Source organism: Zasmidium cellare (genome assembly GCF_010093935.1).
Source record: "Zasmidium cellare ATCC 36951 unplaced genomic scaffold M409scaffold_6, whole genome shotgun sequence".
Lineage (NCBI taxonomy): Eukaryota > Fungi > Ascomycota > Dothideomycetes > Mycosphaerellales > Mycosphaerellaceae > Zasmidium > Zasmidium cellare.
The window spans coordinates 20,686-46,475 of record NW_022986950.1 but is presented as its reverse complement, the minus strand read 5'-3'; the positions used below and the strand labels follow the sequence as shown (position 1 = coordinate 46,475).

The window sequence follows — 25,790 nt, the reverse complement described above, 5'->3', positions numbered from 1 at the left end:
CAAGAGACACTTCTATTCTTTTCGAAAAGGCATAGCGAAGGCGTTGAAGGCGTAATACCAGGGAAAGGACATATTGGTATCAAGTCAAGGCTTGAGTTCACGACGACATGCAGCATGGCATGGATGCGTGTACAGGACAAACCCGGGACAGAAAACCACATCTATCATCATAAATTCAAGCAAAAGCTAAAGGAAAACAATCTATCCCAGCCCGTCTATCCATGCATTCCCTTCCATTCTCATCAAAGGTCCCCCAACCCCAAAGCCCGAAACTCAAGCACTGAAAGGCTGGATATAGTAGAACCCTGTCTTCTTCTTCGCGCTCTGCCTCTTGGGCCTTTCCTCCTCATCAACTTCTTCAAGAGGAGAAGGGGTGCGTTGACCATACGGCACAGTCCTCGCGCTCGAGAAGACAGGTTTCCGACTTGGAGTCTTTCGTTCTGCTGATGGCGTGGATGTGTAGGCGGGCTTTTTGACGGGTCTTGCTGTGCCGCGCTTTTGTTTTCGAAGGGGTAGGTCGTGGGCGCGGGTGGTCTCTTTAGTGGTGAGCTTTGAGCGTGGGTTTGAGTACTTGTTGTCGGGAGACGACTCGGTGACTGCAGAGCGATGATTTTTGCTCTTTGTCTTCATTCTTTGCGTTTGTGCATCGCTTTCGTCCGAATCGTGTCGCCTTTTAGGCGTATTCGGCATGTGACTCGAAGAATGCCATCGCAGTGAGCCTTCATCCTCAATAGACGAAGCCCTAGCGGATTCGTTCCCCCGTGCCCTCTTCGATCCTGACTTGTTGCGCGTCGGTAGATCACTATCACCATCGGTAGCCGATCCCACAGCAGGAGAAACGGTTCTCTAATCCGACCTCCTCAAAGGATGTCCTCCTCTCCCAACCCTCACATCCCCAGCAGCCGGACTAGCCTGCCGACTCCCAGCACCCACCCTCCCCTTGATCGGACTTCCAACTCTCGGACTCCTGGGAACACTACTCTGTCTCGTGCCCATACGCCCCCTCGTCGCCTCCTTCAACCTCGTGATCTCTTCATCCCTGAACTTCAGGCCCGCCTCGCGGTCTTGCAGCACAGCCTTGAGCTTCGCATTCTCCCGTTCAAATAGCTTGTACCGCATGTCTTGTGAGGCCTGTCGAGCCCGGGCTGCTTCTCCTTCTGCACGAGCGGAAGCGACTACGAGCTCCTTTTCGAGCTCGGCTTTCTCCAGAGCCAGATCACGAGCGCGGCTTGAGCAGTCCTGGTACATTTCCCGTGAGTACTCAAGCTCTTTTTGTGCAGCCTGGGCCCTCTTCTCTGCCTTGTCCCTGTCTGCTTTGGCTTGCTCCATCTCGGCTCGCAGTGCCTCGAACTCAGCCCGCTCCGGAACAGTGTGGTCGAGGAGCTTTCGATTAGCCTCCTCCAGCTTCTCTTTCAGCTCTGTTCGCTCAGCCCGCAAAGCGGAGGAGTTCGTCTCAGTGACTCTCATGCGTTCAACAGCAGCTGACGCAGTGGCAATGGCACCATCTCGCTCGCGCTGCACCTGGACCAGCTCGACACGTTGATCCTCATGTCGGTACTGAAGGTCTTCCAATGCTTTGACATGCCCTTCGAGCCGATTTTGTTGCTCTTCAAAAACCTGATGTAAATGTTGTTCCGCTGTGCTCGCTTCGCCGGACGCGTACAATTCACTGACGGGCAAAAGATTCGACTGCGTTCCGTGACCGAGCGAGTCACTCACATGAGTGATCTCGACATCCTGAGGGTTGATAGTAGCAGGCATCACGTCCGCATCAGACTCCAAACGAGGCCTCTTCGACACATCGCCGGAAGACGTTGCGTCATCGGCACTGTCGAGCGGTCTCTTGACGCTGTTGCTCTCCTGTGCACTTGACGATTGCTGGTCAAGGCCGGAAACCCCGTCAGTGTCAGTTTGACTGTCCAGATTTTCGATGACACTAAGAGGCTCGAGAGGCCATTCAGCCTCAGGGTCCTCCAGATAGTCGACAACGTCCTGAGCAGCCTGCTTCAACGAGGGCAGTTGTCCCTTACCATCTCCTTTCTTGGAGAAGTGGTCGTGAAACTGGTTGATCGCTGTTAGCAGTGTTCGGGTACGAGCTTTGCCAGTCAAGCCGGGAAGTAGAGATCGTTCGATGTGCTCGATGGTGCGAGGAGCGACAAGGATATAAAGACCAGCCCAGTCGTTAGCCCAGCTCATGCTTTCATGTCTCTTGTGTTGCCTATAAGCTCGAACTGTCGGATGTTGATATTGAACCAGTCCATCCATAGCGATGACGATATCAGCAGGTTCAATGTCGAGTGCTTCCTGGTCCAGATCCACAATGGTGGCTCTCACAGCACTTTTGACTGAAGGCTCTTCATGCTCTGACGACTCCTGCTCCGGCAATTCCTCGTTTGTGGGAGGGTAGCTCTTCTTAAACGAGACATGACTGCCTTTCAGGAGCATCTCCAGCATGTCCGCAACTTTCTGGCCGCGCACAACGATAGCGATGTGGAAGCTGCGATCGGATTGATTGTTGATGAACTCTCGTAGGAAGCGAAATTTAGCGCTGGAATCACAGTCCCACTGGGCCTGGCGCTCTGGCGTGGAAAGTTGAGACAACGCCTCGGGATTGACCAGATCTGGGTGCATGACTATGCACCGCAATCGATCGAAGAGACCATCTGCTTGCTTGAGAAGACTTTCACTCGGATCTCGTTCCTGCAGGAACTTCTTGATCATGTCGTCGTGTAGCCAGAGGTTTTGCAGGTAAGAATCTCGCTGAATGCCAAAGAGTCCAACAGGCACATCGTGTACATTGGCAATCTCAGGGTCTGCCTCTGGCTCTTGTAATGGTCGAGAGGTGCTTTCGCCGTTTGTGTTGTGGGTCTCGTTTCCAGAGTTGCTGCCCTGGGCCTGCGGAAGAAGGGTCTCGTACCTCTCTGAGGTATTCATCTCCTCTTTTGTGACTTCGGGAGACGGCTCCATCGCAGGAATCATCGAAGGCGATCGCCCACCCTCCGGTGGAAGAGAAAGGCGCGCTGTTCGCTGTGCTGCTGTTACTTCAGCGCTGATCAACGGTGGCAGCGATGAAGCGGGTTGGCCGTTGTTCTGTATTTGTAGGAGCGTCTCCTTCGGTGACGGTGTCTTCGCCATGTCTTCAGGTGTATCGAGCTGCGGCGGGGCGCTTTCGCCGAGAAAACCCAAGGACTGCGACGGAACCAGTGGAAATTGGCTGTAGTCTAGTGTTTGTCGAGGGCTAGGCTGGGAATGTGACTTTTGTGCAGATGCTGTGGTGTCTGCTTTACTCCTCCCAACCCGGTTCGTGCTCAAGCTTTCGAGAGGAGGTCGGATTTGAGTCTGAAAAGGAGAAGAGTACTGAGTCGAGGGATCTTGCCTCCGCTCTGATGGCTGCTCTTGGGACTGCGACTCGCTTTCACGGGGTGCAGACGGCAGAGAGTGGGAGACGCTCGTCGAGTTTGCTGCGTTAGCAGGCGACTCGTTCGCGAGAGAACTTCTGGGATGGGTTGCAGAAGATGGAGGCGGCTTCTGGCCAGCCGGAGGAGGCCTGTAATGTGACGACCGACTCTGCAGCGTGAAAGAAGGCCCGAGACTTGAGTATGGAGACTGCTCCTGGTCCTCGTTCGAGCTGACGATGATAGGTCGCTGTGCGTCCTCTCCGTCGACAACGCTTTGATTCGTCTGAGTATTCGCTGGTGTTGAGATTCTACTCTGGTCAAGCTGCGTCGGGTGCTTAGAATGTCTGGGGGATCTGCCTTGAGTATTGTGCTGCAAGCTTTCGTGCTGACTAGCTTCAGGTACCGAACCAGAATTTGATGCTGGCTTTTGGGGATACAACGGTTGGTGACCAGAAGTTACCGCTCCTTCGGGTCTGCCGTGCGCAGAGCTGTTGCGTAACTCACGCCTAAGTTGGGAATCAGCTTCGACGGTATCGTCGTCCTGGAGTGCGCCGGACGACGCCTGTTCTTGTTCCTGATGAGTAGGCCCAAAACCAATTCGCCCCTCAACCAAAGATGAGCGCTGTTGAGAAGTGCTGTTATCCTGATTACAGTCCGTATGTTCTGGTGTGGTATTTGCAGCTCCTTCTAATTCTGCACGACCAGTAGTCGTATCAGCTCCTGGAAACACCTGACTAGCAGCTGCAGAGTTCAAAGTAGATTTCTTGAAGGCACTCGACGCAATCTGCGTTTTGGACGCTGCGATAGGCGATTGTCTAACGGCTGATACAGCTTCGCTCTGCGCAGTACTATGACGTCTCGAGCCCGATACTGTCGAAAAGCCCTTGAAACTCGAAGACTCTTCGTACAACAGCTGGCTTTGCGAGTCGGGAATGACCAAGCTCGTGCCGTTGCCGGTCTCTGTCGAAGTTACTTGGCTTTGAGTCGGAGGCACCGGATCTTGGCTCTCAACACCGGGCACCACGTTCGGAGATCGCTGGGTGTTGGACACAGGACTTGTCTGAGGACTTAGCTTCTCGTATGCTCCGGCGTCGAAGCTAGAAGGTGGGTTGCCGAGTTGCACTTGGACTTGCTCCCCTTCGAATCGGGTAAGCGATAACTGCGAAGGATTGTCACCGTCGTCGACTGTGAGGGCACCCTCTGTATCGCTCTCCTCAATTTCGAGTTCTGTTCCGGGGTCGTTGGCACTGCTAGACGGCGCAGGTTCAGGCCGAGGTGAGAAGTCCGATTGTTGACCCTGCTCTGGCGACGAGCTTTCGATGACTTTCCTGTTTCTCGCCGGTGGTGGCTTTGCAAAGGATGGAGTAGCGGCTTCGGCTGTAGGTCAGGATCAGTATGGATAACCGACTAAGTAATGAATAACGCAGTGAAGGGACGTACTGTCAGACAAAGAAGTCTCAGGGACAGGCCTGTTTTTGGGTGGCCTGCCTCGTGGTCGTTTCGCTGCAGACTCAACAGGCTGAACAGGATACTTCCTCGGTCTACCTCGTCCACGCTTCACGGGCGCAGGAGTAGCAGCAGCAGTAGCAGCAGGAGGTTCTTCGATTTCTACCAGAAGTCAGCATTTCAGATCCTTATATAATTACCCAGCCATGAAGAGAAGAAACAAACTCACGTTTCAGTGCCTCCTTCCTAGCCTCCCACTCCTCAACAGCAAGTCGATTCGCGTTCTTCTTAGGCTCCCAGGTCGGCTCGTAAGATTCACCAGTGACCTCGTCGTCAGCCCAATCGATTTCGTACTGGTCTTCAGTCTCCTGGAGGATAGCCCGGACTTTATACAGTCGCTCGGGGTCGACGTTGCCGTGAGGATGTGGCGTCGTCTTCACTTCTAGAATAACACCTCCACGTCAACCACCGATCTAAAAGCCCACGGACACTCGATGAGAGGCGCAAACTTCCTTTCGGAACGTTGCTGCGTGCATACGTGCGTGGTAGAATCGACATACCTTCACGACGCCTCTTGTCTCGTCCGCTTTCAGGTGTTCCTAACAATGTCGAGCTGCTGCGCTTCCGCTTGGCCATTATGCGGCCGCGACGTCGCGCGAAGCGATGCCTGTCGACGCCATGATTAATATTCTGCACTGTAATTGGAAAGGGACGGAAGTGATGTTGTTCGGCGGTGTTGATAGAAGGTCCAAGGGCGGAAACTCACCAACAAGGTGGAGCGCGGCGTCTTTGTCCCCGGGTCTTGGCGTGGATCGTCGGTCGTGTGGGCGAGACGCGTTGCGTGAGGGCGTGTGTGAAGATGGCGGCGAGGAACACCGGGATTGTGTTGATTGCCGATTCGAGGATGTGATTGCCTCGCGGGTCTCTTTGCTCACGCGGAAACACTGGTTGCGAGGAGTGATTGGTAGAAAGAGTAGGAAAATAGCGGAGCGTGAACAGGTGGACTGCGACGCACGTGCGCTGAATTTAAAGCTTCGCAGGGGGATGGAAGTTGACGCATCATTTCTCTCGAGCTTCTGGCATTCACCTGATGAGCGGTGGATAGATCCTTCACACATGCTTGGCAAAACACGCTGTACTTCTGCAACTTTTGCGTTTCCTTCCCACCGTTCGTATCGCCGCCCCAGTGCAAACTCCCCAACTCCTCGCTCTCCTCCCCACGCCACTCCGTCCCAGTCCTTCTTTCGAGATCATCCAGTCTCGGACGCAGAGCGGTCCTTTTGCTCCTTCACACGCTTGCGCTCAAGATCGCGAATCATGTCCGGGGGACTGTCTTCAATCAAATCAGAACCCTCCCCCTCATTCAGGCCAGTCCACTTGGGAAGTCCGTCTGGGATGTCCATGACTCGCTCGCGGTAGAACATGTGCAGTCTGGGAAGGAAGTTAGCATCGACATACTTTATTGACAGTCGACTGTACTCACCTCGGCTTGAAATTCCTCTTCTCCTGATCATTTTGAAATTTGATCAAGCTAGGAAAGAGCAAGATCATATTCCGGCCTTCATCCATAATCGGCGAATGGCAGTAGTTGCACCGAACCTTGCACGGTAGCTTGTGCTCAACACTCTTCGTAGACGGGTCATACCACTCGAGATGGTGATGACCGTCACGGAAGTTGATATCGTCCTTGTGAAAGATGGCTGCCCACTGGAAGGGGGCAGCATGAGACGTCTGGCAGGTCGTGCAATGGCACAATTTGCTATCCAGAGGCTCCTCCCGGCTCAGCTCGTACTTCACCTTGCCACAGTGGCAGCTTGCCTCGTATCGTGCTTTGAAGTGTTCGTTTGACTCGTGGATGCGGTATGGTGCTCGCTTCTTCCACTCTTCGACTTTCTCCTTTTGGGTGTTTGGGTGTTCGACACTGTTGGCAGATGGCATGACGGCAGTTGATGTGAAGAAACGGTTGCTAGGGGCGGAGGCGAGTCGTAGTTGGGAGGCAATTGGTTGGCGTTGTCTGATAGTGGTGCGGGCGGTAGTGTTGTACACTTTCGGTACCTGTCTGAGGACTTCAAAGCTCATCAATGGGCGTCGATGACGGGATTTGTTTAGTGAACACGCTGCAGAGGAGAAAGGTAAGGAATTGAGATTCTGAAATACTTATGGGATGTTCGTGAGGTCTTTCTTACGTCGTGGACGCCCCTATTGAATCCACACCTAATAGTGACGTGGTCGAAGTGTCGTCTGTGATTTTGGCAAGCAGCGTTCCTTGCAATGCACGGGCCCTCCTCCCCGCAGTCGCGTGAGATCAAACTCAATCTCGACGTCAGTCAGATTAGCTTTGGCGCTTGTGCGCAGTGCCTCTATTTGGTTGATCGATCGAAGACATTGATGGCCTTCGTGCTTCATATTATCGCGGCTAGCTGCCCCTCTGCAGCGCCGCCGTCGCCTCCTTTGGACTGAGTCCCAGGATATTCGTCAGGTACTCCAATCTGAAGCAACGTCAGTATCGCTCTGAACCCCTTTCTGTTGTTCACTTACTGCGCTGCCTTCGCAATCCTCTGCCGCACGCCTTCAAACTCCTTCACGCACTTGTCCCACACGATCTCTCTCTTGTCAGGATCCACCGTCTTGATCCGCATCCGTAACCTTCCGCTGACTGGCCGATGGTCAGATATCCGGATCTGGTCCCATCGCCTGTACTCCTCCATCTTGACCTTTCCAAGGCCACGGTATAGGATGCGGTCGCACCAAGCTGGAGCTCGACGTTTCTCAGACGTGTCATAGTCGTCGCTGTGCACGTTGTATTTGTACGTCGGCGCAAACCTGATGGGTGATTCCTGGAAGGCTCGCAGACGGAAGCCCGGGTTCTTCTTCCGACTAAGAAGAAGCTGGTCACGCTCGAGGAGTCTCGCCAGGTTCCCTTGTTGAATCTGCTTAATCACCGCATCGCGACCCATAGTATCGATGCGGTAATTCAGATCTCCATTCAGGATGCATATCTCGTGGTCGAGGATCATGCTACCATCTCCGCCACCTGCAAAGACATCGCCGTGGTCGACAAGCTCGTTCTGATCCAGCGGGTACTGAGGCAGCGCATTCGTTTCCAGAATCTCGGCAACATCGTTGTTTCGATGCATTGTATGCGTCTGTCCTGCTGCAAGATGACAATTGACGAAGCAGATACTGCTGTCATCCAAGACCATGCGCACGATAAGAGCACCTTTGTTCCCGTGCATACCTCCCATGCCTCGCTTGACTTCAGACGTATGGACATGCCGAATTCGTTGTCGCTCAGATGATTTCACGAAAATGCATGTGAAGAGACCGACCATGCTCGTGGTATGCAGCAAAGTATATGTCTGGTTCGTCGGCATATGCTCGTCGAGGCAGCCAGTGAGGTGGTCTCTCCAGGCACGGTATTGTCGAGACATGTGCTGCTCCTCAGCAGGATCCTTCTTCTTGCTTTTGAAGAATGACTTCGCAGTGACCTTCTTATCTTCCAGGTCGACGAGCTCCTGAAACCCAAAGACAAAGATATCCGGGGGATCGCCTGACCTCATGAAGTCGCGGAAGAAGTTACTGTCATCGATGCTGTGCTGCAGGAAGCTAGGCTTCGAAGCGCCCGCGTTCCATGTTAGCACTGCTGCGGTCAACTCTCGGAAGCTGCAGAACTCGGAGTCGCGACTTTGCATGCGCGCTTCGATCCAGTCTTCCTCCAGCATTCCATCCCAAATACGGAGTAGATTGTCGAGCCCTAGCGTGACCAAATTGAGGCGTCCCATCTTCCACATTGCCGAAGGGTCCGCAATGATGCTGCAGATTTGCTTTTCATGAGCTTTCCAGTCCTTTTTGACAGTCCACGGCGTTGTCGATGTGTCGTAGACGTACGCCATCCCAGTGCTGTAACCCGCCCACAAGTGATCGCCGACTCCGACGAGCGAGCTGATCTTGTATACGCTGACATTGACCACGGCTTGACAGGTGTAGTTTGAACGATTGTAGACGCTGACTTTGCCATCCGAGTGCCCGAAATAGACCAAGTCTTGCTTTCCATTGAGCGTAGCTCCAGATGTGACATCGCCACATCCGGACTGGATAAGTGGGCTCTTCAACACTTGGAACTCGGTGTCGGATTGCGCACTTGGCAGAAAGACACGAATCTCTTTGCCACAAGCAGTCCAGAGCTGTTTGCCCGAAGCGAGTGAGAAAGACACGCCCTTGGGAATGCGCCAGTTGTTGGATTGCGAGTCCAAACTGGGCATACCCTTGTGGTCAGGCCTCCATACAAGAAGTTCGCCGCCATCGTCCAATGTCCACAGTTCCGACTCGTATCTGAACATGCGGATGACTTCGCGTCGGGTGTGAGCTGCTTTTGTCTTTACAAGCGACTGGGTCGGGATGTCAACCTCGTGGATTTCGCCAACATTTGTCCCAAGCCAGAATCTCTTGCCCTCGTCTTCGATGTTGGGGGATGGCTTGAATACGATCGACGTCACTCTCGTTTGGTCGCGATGCTCCATGTTCAGTAACTCTTCTCCAGTCCGCAGATTCCATGCCTTCGTGATGTAGCCACTTGTGCATATGTAATCGCCGCACACAGCAAATAACCTTGTATCATAGAATGTGGGAATTTGCCAAGGGCGCTGCTTGAATCTCGGTGGTCTCCTGTTGGACCGCGTACCGTCTGGATAATCTTGAGGGCCTGCAAAATTGTCGTTGTTGAAGCCAGGGGGTGCTATGTCTTCCTCGTCGTCGTGCGACTGTCCCTGGACGTGTCCGCCGATAGTATGAACTGCGCCGGCTGGCGCTGTAGATGATGGGGGAGGCGGCGGCGGACGCCTTTGGTCCATAGAACGACGTGGTGCAGGGACTGCAGGAGCTGCAGAAGGTGGTCCCGAGGTTGGTGATCTTTCAAAGCCTAGGGCAAGAGCAGACTTTGTTCCTGTCCTGACAGCAGGTATTCTGGGGGCGTCCGTATCTGAACCAGCAGCCACATTTTTCAGCCCGTCTACCGACCTCTTAAGGGGTAGCTTGCCAAACTTGGTCGGACTGGTTCTTCCAGACCGTACCTTAGGAGGGCTGGTCCGACCAGGCCGCATCTGCAGTTCCGGCCTGAGTGGAAGCCGTGGACGCTCTTCTGGTGAATCGTCTACCTCGTGTGTGTCACGGCCGGGGGCAGGTCGATACCTGGCCGGCATTGTTGGTGCTCTTACCAGGCCGTTAGCTTGCTGTTCCCGGCGTGCAGCAACAGCATGGTGTGTTGGAGGGGGCAGCCAGCTGTCAGGTAAGGATGAAGACTCAACAAACGACGCGTTTGAGCCTGTCCTTGCCCGGTCAACGAAGGAAGCGTCAGAGTCACCACGAATCCTCTGCACCCAAGACGCCTCCGAATCATTCCGCGGCCTCTGTGGTATGGGCGCATGCGTGTTGATCCTGTGCCCGTGTGTGCTTTGCGGTCCAGGGTCTTTCTTAATGTCAGGAGAGCTGCCTTCGCTGCTTGGCGGTGTACTAAACGGCGATATGCTCTGATCCGTCAGCTCTGCACTAGGTTCTGGTGCAGCAAGGGTACTAGGCTTCTTTCCCAGAATCTGCGGTTTTACAGGCACTTTTGGCTTGGCAGCTCGATTCACCACAGGCGGCTCCTTCGTTGGATCAGCCTTCACAGGCTTTTGCTGCGGCGATGGCAGTGGTGGAGCATCCTTCACAACGGGTGACTCAGTAGCTTGCAAGAAAGCTGCTGCTCTTGCCTCTAATGCTGGAGTCGCCGCTCGACTGATGTTACGAGAGTGTGATTTAGGTGATTCGCTCGTCCGATTGGGAGTGAGTGGCTGCAATGGTGTCGTACCGGCAGATGCTGAAGGACGTAGATCTACAGAGAACCCCTTTTGGGGTGAACGAGGAGAGTCAACCGTGACCAGAGGAGGCGAATGGGGCGCTGGAGGACTCATAGGCCCCATAGATGAAGGCCGTGGCTGAGTTGGCTTTGGCTGCAGCCTTCGTGGTGTTGGAACGGTGGGCACGACCTGCGCAGACGGCGTCGACACCGGGCCCAACCCCAATCCGACAACATTACTCTCCCCTGCTGAAGTTTTCGGCCTTGTAGCAGGTGATGCTGGATTGGCAGTCAACGATGACTGCCGCGGAGGTCCCACCGGCGACTGCGGGGTCTCATTGTCCTTTCCCAAGTTCTCGAACTTGGACTTCAGCGAAGAGAAGGGTTTGATGGAGGTGGTATCCGGACCATCTCCAGGGTCGGCCATGGCGATAGGACGCCAGTCTTCAGGGTGTGCGTAACAATATAACAAGCTTCCAACTCATCGCCCGCCAGGCTGTACACAGCTCTTCCATGAATGTCGTTGCCCCAATCGTGTGAATGTCAGGAGAGTGTACAGAGCAAGTGGGAGCTTCGGCGGAGAGAAAGTTGGTCTTGCATGCCGACAGGGAAGCGTGTCCTCAAGAAATGGCCATTCCACGTAATCCCTGGCGAGAGGTTGAAGGGTGCTGATTTGGAGGTGGAGTGAATGGCGTATTGGGGTCGCGGGCGGTGGTGAAGGTGAAGACGGCGGCAGTCTCACGTTGGCAGCTCCGGGGTGGCTGTGCGTGCCTGACAACAGCAGCAGCAGCAGCAGCAAATGCGAAATACGGGCGAAGTTGTTCCTGTGCGAGGCCCATCACGAGCGCTGACGATCGCCGCGTGTTTCCTCTCCACGCTCGGCTGCCGCCGACAAACCCTGTCTGTCACTCTGCGGCGCCCTGAAACAGCGAGGGGTGTTTCAGATATCCGCCCAGAGGCACGAGCACTACCATACCACTTCACGCGACCACACGCCGACCGACGCGACATCGAAACAACAACACACCTGTCAAAATGTGGTACGTTCCTATTGCCAGGACTTGCCTCCCACGGAGTCGCCAGCTGATTCGCTTCCAGCAAACACATCCTCAACGCCCAAGTCTCCATCCGCTCCCCCTGCTGCAGACAGTGGTTCGACTGCGCACAATGCCACGCCGATGCTCAAACCCACACGCTCAAACAGGCCATGGAGATGACCTTCGCCTGCAAGAAGTGCAAAAAGTGCTTCCGCAAGGACATGAACGAGTTCGATGAGAGTGACGAGTACTGCCCGCACTGTGACAACCACTTCGTCATCGAGGCCGTGGAGCCAAAGGCGAGACTGGAAGTGGAGGGAGAGGATGTGCGGAAAGATGCGAGGATGCTCAAGGACGAGCGCGTCAAGGCAAAGGAAGGCTTCAGCATCTGGGAGGACGAGGGCGAGGCGTCAAGATTGGGATGAAGAAAGACCTGGAACACGACTTTGTGGTTGACAGTACTTCGAGCGGCATCAGAGGAGAGGTTAAAACCAGGCATGAAAGTTACGATATCAAGACCTTACGATTGAAGGACCAACACGCATCTGTCGATTTCCGAGTCAATTCACGGCATACAGGAAAACTTCACCTGCTGCCTCATTGAATTTGATACAGTACTCCCGATGCGAGGCTACCAACATCTTGCCACTCGAGCCTGCATCTTCGGTCAGTCAATTTTGTCTTGCCCGAGAACTACTGGTCCCGGTTCGGCAAAGCCAAACACCGCCGAAGCCAGACTTCCAGACAGTGTTCGCATAAGGGAACCAGGCGCAGGTTCAGGAGATCACCGCAGCAGAAATAACCTACCCATTCGCAAATGGAACATGCGTATACGAAAACTCTATCACCTATCACCAAGTGGAGCCTTTTGATATCTGCCAGGCCAAAGCCGGTTCCTTCCAGTGACAAAACGCAGCCGAATCCTTCAAACAAATCACAAATTCGAAATGGAAGGTGTCCCTGCCATGCCATACAACCACATTATCACGCATGCTGAAAACGTCCCGCTAGATCCGTTGATCGGCTGCACTCGGACCAAAGTCGACGACACCACGTCGATGAGCTGCCAAGAGCAGGATAGCGTACTCACTGCTGTACCTACTAGTAGCAGAATTGCAAGATACCGCAACTCCGCCATGCAATCCTGTCCAAGCTCGCATTGCAGAATAGATAAGTATAAACGGGGCCCGTATATCAGCATTTTGTCAAGCATTTAGTACGGCTTGACTTTCAAGTTTCACGATTTCAGCCAACAAACATGAAGTCGGCTTTCCTGCTCATAGGGCTGGCCTGGCTCGCATCTGCCTTCCCACAGGGTGGACCAAAGAGACTCAGGGCACGACAGAGTACATCCCCATACCCGGTCTACACATTCGATCAGAAGGTCGGGATACTTCAAGATTATTGCCGCTCTCAAGCTAAATGCTAATCAAGCACAGCTCGATCACTTTCCAAACAGTACTCGCTATGAACCTCATACCAATCGAACGTTCAAGCAGCATTACTACGTCGACAACACGTATTACAAGCAGGGTGGGCCAGTGGTCTGTTTAATGAGCGGAGAGTCTTCCGCGGCAGGCTATGCGAGCATTGCTTTTCCTTCTGGCTGTACGTTTTGGCCCATCAGTCTTGTCGCCGCCGCCGTCCTTGTTGATATTAGCAATAGTGTTGAAACTATTTCTGCAAGAGTTCAATGGCCTAGGAATCGTCCTGGAGAATCGCTACTATGGCGCCAGCTATCCTTTCAACACTACTACCACTGACAACCTGAGGTTCTTCACCACAGAGCAAGGTAAGGCGTCTACTACACAGTTCCTGGGCTGGCTAGTTCTGATCATTGCAGTCCTTGCCGACACGGCACACTTCGCGCAGAACGTGATTCTACCCGGCTATAATGCCTCACTACAAGCACCAGAATACCTTTGGGTCAGTGTTAGGCGTACACGTTCCATCCGAGACATCCAGCAATGTCATTGACTGACGAATTTCCGTTCAATAGGTTCTTTTCGGTGGAAGCGTTCCAGGAGGCCAGGTGGCTTTCGCAATGAAAGAATACGGCGATGTATTTTGGGGCGGATTCGCCTCCAGCGGTCTCACGAAAGGAGTCTTGGGCTATCCCGAATGGTATGAGCCAATCCAGAAGTTTGCGCCTCAAGATTGTACTGCCAGTCTCAATGGCATCATCGACAAGATCGACACGGTCTTCGCGAATGGCAACGCAAATCAAATCAGCCACATGAAGAGCATCTTCGGCCTCGAAACCCTGCACGAGAACGGCGACTTCGCTCAGACCATCGCTTACCCTCTCGGAGGCCCCTTCCTCTACCCAGGCGCGACATGGCAAGAGATCAACTGGGACCCAGCTGTAGGCTATTCGGACTTCTTCTACTTCTGCCACAACATCACGAACCCCGACAGCACCAAGAACATCACCTCTCTCGACTACGCTCTAGCCCCGTACACCAACAACGAACCCTGGTCAAACCTCGGCAACTACGCAAACTACATCAAACAATACCTCATCCCTACATGTGACGGTGTCCCCGTCAACAACAGCGCCTGCTTCCTCCAACACAACCAATCCTACTGGGCCGACACAACCAACTCCGTCCGCCGCTCCTACCTCTACACCATGTGCACCGAAATGGGCACCTACATCGCCGCACACCAAGACAAACCCAACCTCGTCTCCCGCGTCCTCACGCCCGAGTACACCCAGCAGTGGTGCACCTGGGCCTTCCCCCCGGGGAAACACAACAAAATCCCTCCCACCCCGGACCTCGCCCGCTACAACGTCTACGGCGGCTCGAACATCTCCGCGCCGCGTCTCGCCCTCATCGGCGGCGAGCAGGACGTCTTCCGGGACGTTGGCTTCTTCGCCGTCGATCGGGGGGAGAGGTATTCGTTGAGCGTGGAGGATGCGTATCTGCACCCGCAGATGCTGATTGAGTCCGGCGGGCATGTCTGGGATTTCGAGGCGTTGAATAAGGGGGATGTGTGGGAGGAGGGGAGGGAGCCGCAGTTTATCAGGGAGGTGCATTTGTGGGAGTTGAGGGTTATGAGGAGGTGGATTGAGATGTGGGAGGGGAGGAAGGGGGGTTGGGGTTCGAAGAGGGATGAGCTGTGATGTGCTGTCGAGTTTCTGGATATGTGGCTGTGAGAAGACATTCCGTACAACTCATGCTCACCCCCTGTCCTATTTTCGGGCCCGAACATGCACTTCTCGGCCTCTGGTGACCTTCGCCAACATCAGCATGCCGACCACTGCTATAAAGACCATCTACTACACCAAGACCCAATCCGCCCCAATCTCACTCCACCCATCCACCAAAATGTCCACCCTACCCACCATCCCCGCCGTCCTAATCGGCATAACCCGGACCACAGCCCTCTCCTCCAGTATCGACCTCTTCACCGGAACGCCATACTCCATCGCCGCAGTCCTGGACCTCCACGAAGCCCCCGAGAAGTACCAATTCAGCCTCAGCAACCTCGGAACGGTGCTTTACGCTTTGCACCCCAGACCGCGGATTCTCGGGACGGGGACGGCGATTGAGGCGGAGATGGTTGAGGAGATTGAGAGTGTTTGGGGGGAGCATGTTGGGAGGGTTGAAGGGAGGTGCTGTTGGGTTGCGGTATGTTTCTTGTGGGGTTGGGGGTGATTGATTGATGGAGGTTTTGCTGACCTCGAGGGGAAGTTGTCGAAGACGCATGGACGGCCTGGGCCGCCGCCGCCGGGGATCGGCGAGGAGGTGATGAGGCAGTTGGATGCGGTGTTTCGACCGGAAGTGAAGCATTCATGAGAGGTGGACGCCCCTTGTTTACCTGATGCGTGAGTCTCATGGACAATCATCGAACTTCAGTGATTGGAGATTCGTGTACAAAGCCTCGAGCGGGCCTCTCGGGCCTCACGGGCTGGTGTCTAGTAGCTTACTGTACATGGGGCATATCGGACCCAAAGCTGTGCAAATCGCTTCTAACGCTGTACATCAGCAAGACTACAGCTTTTTGGGTCTTCTTGCAAAATCGCAACGAGCAAAAGCCGCAGTGGTGTTGCTGCGGGACGCGTCATTATTTGTCCGCGAAGTCTGATGCTTGCAAATTCCTGGTCATCGAGGGAAGCTTCACCACCAGTCCATCCAGTTCCTTGCTCATTTCCACTTGGCAGCCTAGACGTGAAGTCTCCGTCAGGCCAAAAGCGAGGTCCAGCATGTCGTTTTCGTCGTCGGAAGGTTCCTCCTGTGGATGTGGTGAGTCCCCGGTCATTCTTCTTCACTCCTGATAATGGCTTACCATCTTATCATACATTCCATCGTCTGTCACAATGACATGACATGTACTGCACGCACAGCTTCCTCCACATGCCCCCTCCATCTCCAGATCGTTCGCCTGAGCAATGTCTAATAGATTGTCTCCGTCTGCTACTTCGAACGTATGTTCATGGCCCTCCTTGTCGATGAAAGTCACCCTCCTCTCCTCACCCGGTTTTGGGGGTGTTATATCGCCATGTCGTTGGGTTTGTGTAGTCGAAAATGTTCTTCGTGCATCGGAGGTTCGTAAAACCGAGGAGGATTGCCGAGCAGGTATCCTTCTCGAGAGATTCGATATGGGTGTGTTGGATAATAGGGACGGCGTGTAGGCTTGTCGTCGGGGTATCGCCCTTGTTTGGAAGCATCTCTGCTGATGTGTCGGCTGATATCTGCATCTTCGTGTGCTACTTCGTGCTCCAGCCTCGAGGAAGTTTGCAGCCGTCCTGGACGCTGCCACGCATTGGCTGCGCATTTTGTTGGCTCCCAAATCCAGTCCCTGGCAATGACCGTGTTTTCCTCTTTGCCTGACTGTGTCCTCGGCGTGTATACGACTAGTCCAGCACGTGATGTGAATAAGCAGCTTTGTGAGGTCGAAGATTGAAAGATGGACCGGCGAAGACGGCGTCGTCGAGCTTCAGAGCAAGCTTTGCCTTGGCGGCGCTCGGAGGTCCGCTCGCAACAACCGTCATCCACATCTCTCTCTTCCTACGACACACTCCACCGACACACTGCTGCTGGAGCTGGAGCTGCACAGTACCGTATCCTTGGTCTGCCGTCATGGACAAAGACCGCTTTCCGATGGCGCCCTCGCGAGAACCGAACCCGCTGCGACCTTACTACATACCGCCCTCGATCGGTCCCAAACCATCAGTATCCGCATCGCAAACACCTGCTATCGGGAGGACTAGTGCACCGCGGCCAAGTGCGTCGATATCAAGCACTGCGCGTGATTTGTTCCCAGAGCTGGACCTGGACCTGAAATCAACGACCAGTGAAGCATGGCAGCACACAAGGAGCTTGTTCGACACCCTTGCGTGGAGGTATACATCGGTACTGCTTGCGCAACCGTTCGATGTGGCCAAGACAATACTACAAGTCTCCCTGCCTCCAGCGAGCACGGTGGCTACGCCGCAGAAAAAGAAGAACGCGCAATTTGCACATGGGAGCTCGAGAGGGCGAGGGAGTCGATATGAGGACGAGACGGAGGATAGCGACAGCGACAGAAGCGACGACATACCCGATTATTTCACCGCAACAGCACCGCGGAGTCGATCGCCCAGGAAACGCAGAAGAACGCCCCCTAGTGAAGATCTGTCACCCTCGCCTACACCCCGACCTAGGAACCGCAAAGAACAGGATGCAGTGGAAGATTACAAAGTCCGGGTAAAGAAGCCCGATGCTATCATGCATGCTATCTCTGCATTGTACAATACGTCTGGAGCTGTAGGATTATGGCGAGCAAGCAACACCACCTTCCTGTACTCGATACTTCTACGAACGACCGACTCCTTCATCCGGAGCTTACTACTTGCTATCCTTGGACTACCAGAGTTGCCGGGTCCGGATCAAGGTGGGCTGGCTCCAGGATTAAGTGCCTCCGGTGGTGCTGGATTCAGCGGTATCGATCTCAGCGACAGCCCAAACGCGATTGGTTCTCTGATAGTCGTTGGGCTCGCCAGTTGTCTGACAGGTTTGCTTCTTGCGCCTCTGGACTTGGTGAGGACACGGCTGATTGTCACGCCGCTGTCGACACCTCCGAGGGGGCTGGTTCAGAACCTTCGACGGCTGCCATCACTCGTCGCCCCGTCTAACATGTGGCTTCCGACTGCGCTTTACCACTCCATCCCAAACATTTTCTCGGCAGCCACACCACTCTTCCTTCGGCGTCAAATGCTAATCACTCCAGAACTGGCCCCTATTTTGTGGTCATTGGCGGCATTTACGACTAGTCTGACGGAACTGTTCATCCGTCTACCCCTTGAGACTGTAGTGCGACGAGCTCAACTATCGACAATCACGAAAGCTGAACCACAGACGCAACTCGTGGTCGACCCTGCCCCTTACAGCGGTGTATGGGCCACTGTCTACAGCATAATGTATCTGGAGGGAGAGACCACGACAAGGGCTGCCAACGGAATGTTGCGTACCCGCCGCGGTCAAGGTGCTGCTGGGCTGGTAAGAGGTTGGCGTGTTGGGTTCTGGGGATTGGTCGGTGTGTGGGGTGCTGGTGCTCTCGGTCCTGGCGATGTTAAAGGCAGGCCAGGCGAGTTTTGAGGAAGATGTTTGTGTGCTTTGATCGATACCCTCCTTTGGCAATAGATGATACCCCAATTTCTTGTGAGGATGCGATGTGCTTTCGAATGAGGCCAGAATGAGATAGCGATGATGAATGAGGAAGCTCTACTCTGTTCCGTCACTCTTATTGAGTCCCTTCCCTTCTCCTTAGTTTGTGTGGGAAGAACATGTGAACGTGTCGAAGTGAATAGACTTCAGCCGCATGTGCTTGGCGTGTTCAGGGTCCGTCCGCCGCTTCGGCATTCAGATGATCTGGCATCTCGAAACTACAACGTAGCCACAACCTTCTGGACAGTCGCATCCCAACGCACTTCACCCCCTTCGCACACCTCGATCATAAGCAGCAACCCAAGCAAACCGCCTGCAGAATCCGCTGCATCACCGCCATCATGGACGCAATAGACACCTACACGCAACTCCCGCTCAGCATCGACCCAGCAACAAAAGCGATCTCAACATCAGACTCGTCCCTCACAACCGAAATCGAAGAACTCAACAAGATGAACCGCGCCTTCATCGCCCTCGACGCACCCAACCAGATCCCTCCACCCCCGGCCCCCGTAAACCCCAAACGCAGCGTCCAAATCACCAAGCTCAAAGACTCCGGCAACACCTCGTACAAAAAAGGCCAATACGCCGACGCGCTCAAAATGTACGACCTTGCGATCCGCATGGCCGCCGACAGGCCTACGTGGGAGGCCAGCGGGCTGGTTCGGGAGGAGCTCAGCACATTGTACGGCAACCGGGCGCAGACGTTGATGGCGCAGCAGGCGTGGGCTGAGGCTGCGGTCGATGCGGAGACGGCGGTGGAGATGAAGAAAGTGGGGAATGTGAAGGCTTGGTGGAGGAGGGGACAGTGTTTGAAGGAGATGGGACGGTTGGAGGAGGCGGCGGAGTGGGTTAAGATTGGGTTGGAGTTTGAGAGGGCGGGGCCGGATAAGGGGAGTGTTGGGGAGTTGGAGACGTTGGCGAGGGAGCTGGGGAAGGCGTTGGATAAGTCTTGAGGGTGGTGTTGGGTGATTGAAGTGCGTGGCGGACAGAGTGGGCCATGCTGGTGTAGAGGGACATTCATCGAACCACGAGCTCCAACCCAGGAAGGACACATGCATACCATTACGACCCTCTTATCAGAAGCGCCATCACGAGGATCTGAGGACCGATCTGCCCCGAGTACAACCAGGATCCGACAAGTGAATAGGGGTCGATGAACGTAGTGTCACATGCAGCTTCGTATCGTTGCGATGGCTTGACCCTCGCTCACCCCACGGCCAACGAGAACGATTCGAAGGGGCTGAAGGTAGATTCGACCTTCACAGCCGCCCTTTCGTCTTGTATGGCATGTGTTTCGAGAACGGCAGACTTTAACAGGATGTTTGACTACAAGCTACGTAGGTATTCGTTGGTCAGTCAATTCAGCACTCAACCTTTGAGCAAAGCCTGTGCAATTCTTCAGTTCAAAGTGTCCTGTCCTCCAATTCGCCCCTATGCTCAGTTGAAAAACACCGCAGGTGTTTGGGGATGAATGCCAAGAGTGAGTGCCTCAGGCAGGCCTCCAATTCCGAAGCCCCCAACCTTCGATTCTCACAAACAATCTTCCTCCCCTCCTCTCAAATGAGCACACAACAACCCCTCCGCGAATCCGATCTCATCTTCTCATCCGCTTCATCAGCACTGAAAGATGCCCTCGGCGAACTCAAGCGCGCAAACTTGTCGATCAAGAATCGACTTCGATCCATCAAAGAAGACTCGGAATTCGTGACCAAAGTCGCAGACGCTTTCGATCTACCGTTGGTAGCCAACGAGAGATGTGGCAGCTGGTATATACCGCCTGATCGCAAGGCTGGGAGCGCGTACTTCAAGTCTACGGATGGACATTTTCATCAATGGGGGTTTAGTTTGAGGAGGTTGAATTTGCAGGTGTTGGATGCGTTGGGGAAACATGGAGGGTGGGTTAAAGTTGGATGAGAACTTCAATGTCTTCGTGCTGATTATCCCTAAGATGCGTTATCGTCGACTCTACACGGCGAGGCAAGAGCATGCCAGATGCTTTGTCCAAAACTATTCCGATCTGGATCACGGTTCTGAACCGTCTAATCTTCCCAGACGATGCTGAATCTCATGATTTGAGGACGCCGTTGGATGTGGTCTCTGAGTCTGAGCATGTTCAGATTGAGTCTCGTCTAGGTGAATGTGTTGAAGCTGCTCGAGGACTCAAGTTGGACCTCCAGCGGCTTCGGGACAAGCTACATAACAGGCGTATCCAGGTGACCTGGCAACGTCCGGGAGACACTTTGCCGGAGAGACTTGACGGAGATGTGTCAAATCTGATTGTACTCTGTACGGCTTCGAATCAGACCAGCAACGAGACTTCCGCGACCTCAGATTATGTTCAAGGAGCAGCTGACGATCCGGAGAGCTGGTCTCACGGGCTTGATTCGTCTTGCTTCTGGAGCCATCAGGAAGAATTGCTGTCGACTGCGGAAGATGGTTTGCCCAATCTGATCTCAAAACTGATGGCCCAGGCGAAATCGTCGTCTTCTGCGCGGTCGCCAGTGCTGATAAAGCCAACGGGGAGTCTCTGGATCGGCGATAATGCCTCAGCTGCGAGCCCGGGGCACGATTTCGACATTGTGATCTCGTGCAGTACCAAGCCGGCCGCATCGCAGTCAACCGCCTCGAATCATCAACACGTGCATCTTGCATGCTCCACGGGCAAGATTGGAAGCCGTCAGCTTCGTACACAACTGCCAAAACTGGAGCAACTACGATCAACACTTAGCCCTTCAAGTAAAGTCCTTCTGACTTGCGAGTCTGGCAAGGACCTGGCAGTCGGCACAGCACTAGCTATACTTTGTCTATACATCGACGAGCAAGGAGCATTGAACCTCCAAAGTCATGGGGAAAGCGTCAATAAGACGATGATCAAGCAGAGGCTTAGCTGGATCATGGTGTCCATGCCAGATGCATCGCCTAGCAGAGCCACTTTGCAAAGTGTGAATGCGTTTTTGATGGGTTGAGCTATGAAATAGATCATCGTATATCAAAAAGTGAAATAAATATGGTAGATGTTACTTCTGCACTGCGTGGTTGTCTCCTTTTCACATGCGAGCGTTGGATCCCAACTTCTGGTTGCCGTTGCCACGTGGGGACCGTTGCTATTTACGTCGGATAAAGTTCCAAACATCGACCAGGGTACATGTTTCAAAATCGCTTCACTTCACCACTTCAACGGCGCACAACCTCGCGGCTGATATGTCGCATAGCACCTCCAAAACTCACTGCCACCATCCTCCACTCCGATTTCAGCCGTGAACACAGCTCGTCGCCTTGTCAACAGCTCGAAGAGTAGCGTTGCAGCAGCCTTGCAGACTGGCGGGGGCTGTGGTGCTTGGAGGCCGCGCAAGCTGAGAACAAGGCCGCGGGCTCCCTGTACGTGTTGCTGTCTCGACTCGAGTTGTTTTTCCTGTTCCTGTTGATGTCTCAGACACCATCGTGTATTTACTTTCTTCGCAGCGAGCTGAACGCAGAGTCACTGCACGACGGACCGCGACAGCATTGACAGCACACAGCAGCATTCACGATGAGGCTCCCGCAGACGAAGCTTCAGAGGATCAAGGCGATTGTCCACTTTGTGCAGGCTTTCGTGATTTTCATCGCGGGATGCTTGACGCTGGCGGTCATGACCAAGGATGGTGGGTTTGGCGGGCAGACAGGCTTCTACTTCGCTCTGGTACGAACTTCCTTGACAGCCAATTCGATGCAGGTACTGACCTCGTCCAGTGCTTCATCACGATACCCGCCATCATTTACCAAGTAATGGTACCACTCTGGAGTCGAGCCTGGCGCTTCAACAACGTCTGGGCCATAGCCACCGTCGATATCCTCTTCGCCATCCTCTGGTTCGCGGCATCCATCGCTGTGGCTGTATGGAACGCCAATGGAATAGCAAAAGGAAAGAGCAGCGACTCGAAGGATGACAGCGACGAAAATACCAGAAGAGACGACAGCACAAAGAAAGACGGAACGTGCGCATCTTTTGGATATGGAAGCGCAACGAAATGCTCCATAAGCAAGGCTAGCGTTGGCCTGGGAATTGTGATCATGCTGCTCTTCGCGATCACAAGTTACATCTCCATCAGAGCAATCATCGAGTACCGAAGGACTGGAGTGGCTCCAAATGCCACCGCGAAGAACCACGGTCAACCCGAGAGGCTAGATGTAGACGACCCAAGCAAAGACGTATGGTCTGCCAACACCGATGAGCTCAACAACCGCACGAACAATGACGACGACCGACTTGCATTCGGTCAGGATATGGAAGATGATCAGCAAGGCCTACTCAATAGGCATTCATTCGACACACACCAACCCGCGGATGGCATGCATCCGGGCACGAGATTGAGCTACGAATCTACTACCCAGGTCGCGGCGCCTCCAGCTTACGACAGTAACATCGCACCGTCTGCACTCAGCCCAACGGGATTACCGATGAGTCCGAACGGGCGAGTGCAGTTCCCGGAGGCAAACTACAACGCTTTGCGGTAACGAATGAGTTGACAGGCGGCGCAAGGTGTATTCAGAGTTTGAGATACCCATACAAGTATGCTTATGGCCCTCCTTTCGATTGGACTTGAAGTGTTCAGCTCTCCCCTCCACGTGCTTATGTCCCGACACTCTGGTTTCTTCAGGTACGCTGACCCTGATCCATTCTATTGGGAACAAAAACTATTTCCCAATTTTGTGCTGTACGAAGGGGTCCCTCTTGGAAAACGACCTAGGCCTCATCAGACGAGACTGAGGATGGATCCGGGCAAGGAATGTCCAACGGGATCATCTGGCCTGATTCATCCGTCAACGATCACGGACGTGCATCCTTGGACAACCTCCCAAGAACTTTCGCAGGCCAGGTCGCCACTTATGGCGCTGCCTCCCGAGCTACGAATTCACATCTACAACCATGTCGCGGACCTGGAGCTTGGTTCCTCGAAGATTGAGATGTCAGACGGTAGATCGCGATTCCGCGTAGACTGGACTGCAAAGGCGCTTCCGCCAAATGAGAGCACGCGTGATTTGTACAGTCTGCTCGCGACATGCCACACAATTCGAAGGGAGCTGCTCCTGATCTTCCTCAGGGGCTACATAGTCAAGTTTCCATGCTGGGACCCAGGCTTCAAGCTGCAATGCACGTACTGGGTGGAAGATGTCAGCGAAGCTTTCATCGAGAACATGGACTTCATCTGGCTGGAAGGTGTTTACTGGCGGATATCGATCCGGCTGGGCAAGTCTGTCGACGATGCGAAAGAAGACGGCAGGGCGATCAGGGAAGACTGTCACCAGTACCATCGGATGCAGTCTGTGTCGTATGCTCAAGATGGGATCGAGTTCTTTCTGAAGGTGGAGTATGCCCGCGAAGAGCACACAAACCATGCGGCTCGAATTGTGTGTGAGGAGACTCGTGATCTTTTGGCGAAACTCTTGATGGGGAGAGGAGAGTCTCGGCTGGGAAAGGCGGAGTTGGCATTGTTGATTCAGGAGGTACCTCTGTGTGGTTTTGAGCAGCTGCGAAGTGTAAGTAATTAGGCTGGTAATGTCTATTTGATCGTGCGGTTGAAATCATTCACTTGACCCTGAAATATGTCCCCAATGTCTCTTCTTGAGCACGACTTGTGTCATGCGCGATCCTTGTCGACGCTTCCAGATGAGGTAATGCGACTTCACTTCTTCCACCAAATTCTTCTTGCTCTCAACCTAACCTTTAGACATAGACATAGATCAAGATGGAGTACGATCCGAAAGTTCGTAAGTACAATTGATCACTTAGAGCGTGAAACCATCGCTCATTCGATCTCAGCCCTCTCAAACACAAGCGATCCAACCTCGTTCGCCTGGACTTCTGCGCGAGAGAGATGGCCGGTCATATTGGTATGTCGAAACCTCGAAAGGGTGACAGCACCACAGACTGACCAGCTTCCAGACGGGAGCCATTGATGACCTCCACAAAGCTGTTTCGAAGGAGCAAGACCCAGAGAGACAGGAAGAAGGCAAGAAGATCACCGCCGGACTTGCAACGCTGAAATATGAGCTGCAGCATAATCGGCAACTCACGTACGTTCAGCTTTGTTCTGAGCTCGGCCGTGGATGCTGATTTGTCTTCTCTAGCCCACTCCAGGATGATGGTGGCTCTGATATTGCGGCCTACAACAAGGAACTCGAACAGCGTGGCAACCCCAAATGGCATGACGTAGCGTGGTTGTATGCCGAGTGCTACTTGTACCGGTAGTTGAATTCTCTATACATGAGTTGTGGCTTTCAGTTGACCCTTCCAGACGCATGGCAACTCTCTTCGCCCTGTCGAAGCACTGGAAGCACTACGACGTATTCTCCAAGCAGAAAATGTCGACCTTCCGCTCGTCCCGGCCGGCTGTCCTCGAACTCGCGGCCCGCTACAACGACCTCACCAAGCAACTCCAATCTGATCAATCGGCTCTCGGTTCTGCCTCGGAAGAAGAGCGCGAGACCGCCGAGAAGCTTCTGTTCGTCGAGATGTGCGAGATCTGTCTTTGGGGAAACGCAACCGATCTCTCGCTCCTCACGAATCTCAGTTACGATGACATCCAGAAGCTCCAGGGCAAGGACGCTCGCAAAGCGAATGAGGACAAGATCATTGTCAACAACTTCCCTGCAGCGTTTGCCTCGCTTAAGAAGTCGAAGAATGCCGGAGCTAAGGAGAGGAGAGTCGACATCGTCCTCGACAACGCTGGCTTCGAACTCTTCGTCGATCTTATCCTCGCCGGCTACCTCCTTCAAGCTGGTCTTGCTACCAACATCGTCCTCCATCCAAAGAACATCCCCTGGTTTGTGTCAGACGTCATCCCAAAAGACTTCAGCGATCTGCTGAACGTGCTCGTTGGCGCCAAAGACTTCTACGAGACGCCATCAGAGGAGGACAAGGCGAAAGGTGTAACGCCGCCAAAGCTGTCAGACAAAGAGACCAGCGACTTGCAAGCACTATTCCAGAATTGGAGCAGCCTCTACGCCGAAGGCAAGATCGTCCTCCGTCCCAATGTATTCTGGACGGAAGGTGGCAGTTACTGGCGCCTTCCACAAACCGCTCCGTCCTTGTACGAGGACTTGAAAGAGAGCGAACTCGTCATCTTCAAGGGAGACTTGAACTACCGAAAATTGACTGGAGATGCGATGTGGGATCCAGCAACGCCTTTCACGGAAGCCATCGGACCGATGGGGCCTGGATCAGGCGTGCGAGTTCTGGCTCTGCGGACTTGCAAGGCTGATGTTGTCGTCGGACTTGCAAAGGGTGAAGATGAGAAGCTCAGGGCTCTGGAAGGAGGCGGTGGTGACAGCGGAGCGAGAAAATGGGCTTGGAGCGGCAAGTGGGCAGTCGTGAGCTTCTGTGACGGCAAGGCGTAGACCTGAAATAGCAACGATCGGAGTGTCATGATACACATAGATG

The 25,790-nt window shown here is 53.9% G+C and overlaps 12 protein-coding genes across 12 annotated transcripts; 8 read left to right on the top strand and 4 right to left on the bottom strand.

The window, feature by feature from the left end:
- Positions 1-846: 846 nt before the first annotated feature.
- Positions 847-5,480, bottom strand: M409DRAFT_18707 (uncharacterized protein; the record flags this gene model as incomplete). Its single annotated transcript, XM_033804613.1, has 4 exons — positions 847-4,775; positions 4,839-5,006; positions 5,074-5,286; positions 5,405-5,480. The coding sequence occupies 4 exons, from the start codon at positions 5,478-5,480 to the stop codon at positions 847-849; spliced, it is 4,386 nt and encodes a 1,461-aa protein (XP_033671624.1).
- Positions 5,481-6,094: 614 nt separating this feature from the next.
- Positions 6,095-6,782, bottom strand: M409DRAFT_63813 (uncharacterized protein; the record flags this gene model as incomplete). Its single annotated transcript, XM_033815783.1, has 2 exons — positions 6,095-6,275; positions 6,328-6,782. 2 exons carry the CDS (start codon positions 6,780-6,782, stop codon positions 6,095-6,097), a joined length of 636 nt encoding a protein of 211 aa, XP_033671623.1.
- Positions 6,783-7,260: 478 nt separating this feature from the next.
- M409DRAFT_18705 (uncharacterized protein) lies at positions 7,261-11,104 on the bottom strand (the record flags this gene model as incomplete). Its single annotated transcript, XM_033804612.1, has 2 exons — positions 7,261-7,333; positions 7,383-11,104. The coding sequence occupies 2 exons, from the start codon at positions 11,102-11,104 to the stop codon at positions 7,261-7,263; spliced, it is 3,795 nt and encodes a 1,264-aa protein (XP_033671622.1).
- Positions 11,105-11,712: 608 nt separating this feature from the next.
- Positions 11,713-12,139, top strand: M409DRAFT_51001 (uncharacterized protein; the record flags this gene model as incomplete). Its single annotated transcript, XM_033811689.1, has 2 exons — positions 11,713-11,717; positions 11,776-12,139. 2 exons carry the CDS (start codon positions 11,713-11,715, stop codon positions 12,137-12,139), a joined length of 369 nt encoding a protein of 122 aa, XP_033671621.1.
- An 833-nt stretch (positions 12,140-12,972) lies between these two features.
- On the top strand, positions 12,973-14,841 carry M409DRAFT_63811 (uncharacterized protein; the record flags this gene model as incomplete). The annotated part of the gene is made up of 5 exons (XM_033815782.1): positions 12,973-13,098; positions 13,154-13,322; positions 13,381-13,506; positions 13,558-13,640; positions 13,714-14,841. 5 exons carry the CDS (start codon positions 12,973-12,975, stop codon positions 14,839-14,841), a joined length of 1,632 nt encoding a protein of 543 aa, XP_033671620.1.
- A 127-nt stretch (positions 14,842-14,968) lies between these two features.
- On the top strand, positions 14,969-15,517 carry M409DRAFT_18702 (uncharacterized protein; the record flags this gene model as incomplete). The annotated part of the gene is made up of 2 exons (XM_033804611.1): positions 14,969-15,349; positions 15,413-15,517. 2 exons carry the CDS (start codon positions 14,969-14,971, stop codon positions 15,515-15,517), a joined length of 486 nt encoding a protein of 161 aa, XP_033671619.1.
- Positions 15,518-15,785: 268 nt separating this feature from the next.
- On the bottom strand, positions 15,786-16,496 carry M409DRAFT_63810 (uncharacterized protein; the record flags this gene model as incomplete). The annotated part of the gene is made up of 2 exons (XM_033815781.1): positions 15,786-15,953; positions 16,008-16,496. The coding sequence occupies 2 exons, from the start codon at positions 16,494-16,496 to the stop codon at positions 15,786-15,788; spliced, it is 657 nt and encodes a 218-aa protein (XP_033671618.1).
- Positions 16,497-16,801: 305 nt separating this feature from the next.
- On the top strand, positions 16,802-18,298 carry M409DRAFT_18701 (uncharacterized protein; the record flags this gene model as incomplete). The annotated part of the gene is made up of 1 exon (XM_033804610.1): positions 16,802-18,298. The coding sequence occupies one exon, from the start codon at positions 16,802-16,804 to the stop codon at positions 18,296-18,298; it is 1,497 nt and encodes a 498-aa protein (XP_033671617.1).
- A 410-nt stretch (positions 18,299-18,708) lies between these two features.
- M409DRAFT_50998 (uncharacterized protein) lies at positions 18,709-19,323 on the top strand (the record flags this gene model as incomplete). Its single annotated transcript, XM_033811688.1, has 1 exon — positions 18,709-19,323. One exon carries the CDS (start codon positions 18,709-18,711, stop codon positions 19,321-19,323), a length of 615 nt encoding a protein of 204 aa, XP_033671616.1.
- A 607-nt stretch (positions 19,324-19,930) lies between these two features.
- Positions 19,931-21,336, top strand: M409DRAFT_18699 (uncharacterized protein; the record flags this gene model as incomplete). Its single annotated transcript, XM_033804609.1, has 2 exons — positions 19,931-20,265; positions 20,319-21,336. The coding sequence occupies 2 exons, from the start codon at positions 19,931-19,933 to the stop codon at positions 21,334-21,336; spliced, it is 1,353 nt and encodes a 450-aa protein (XP_033671615.1).
- Positions 21,337-21,899: 563 nt separating this feature from the next.
- Positions 21,900-22,864, top strand: M409DRAFT_63806 (uncharacterized protein; the record flags this gene model as incomplete). The annotated part of the gene is made up of 2 exons (XM_033815780.1): positions 21,900-22,049; positions 22,100-22,864. The coding sequence occupies 2 exons, from the start codon at positions 21,900-21,902 to the stop codon at positions 22,862-22,864; spliced, it is 915 nt and encodes a 304-aa protein (XP_033671614.1).
- A 1,232-nt stretch (positions 22,865-24,096) lies between these two features.
- Positions 24,097-25,747, top strand: M409DRAFT_63805 (uncharacterized protein; the record flags this gene model as incomplete). Its single annotated transcript, XM_033815779.1, has 5 exons — positions 24,097-24,118; positions 24,171-24,241; positions 24,294-24,424; positions 24,479-24,595; positions 24,646-25,747. 5 exons carry the CDS (start codon positions 24,097-24,099, stop codon positions 25,745-25,747), a joined length of 1,443 nt encoding a protein of 480 aa, XP_033671613.1.
- Positions 25,748-25,790: the final 43 nt, after the last annotated feature.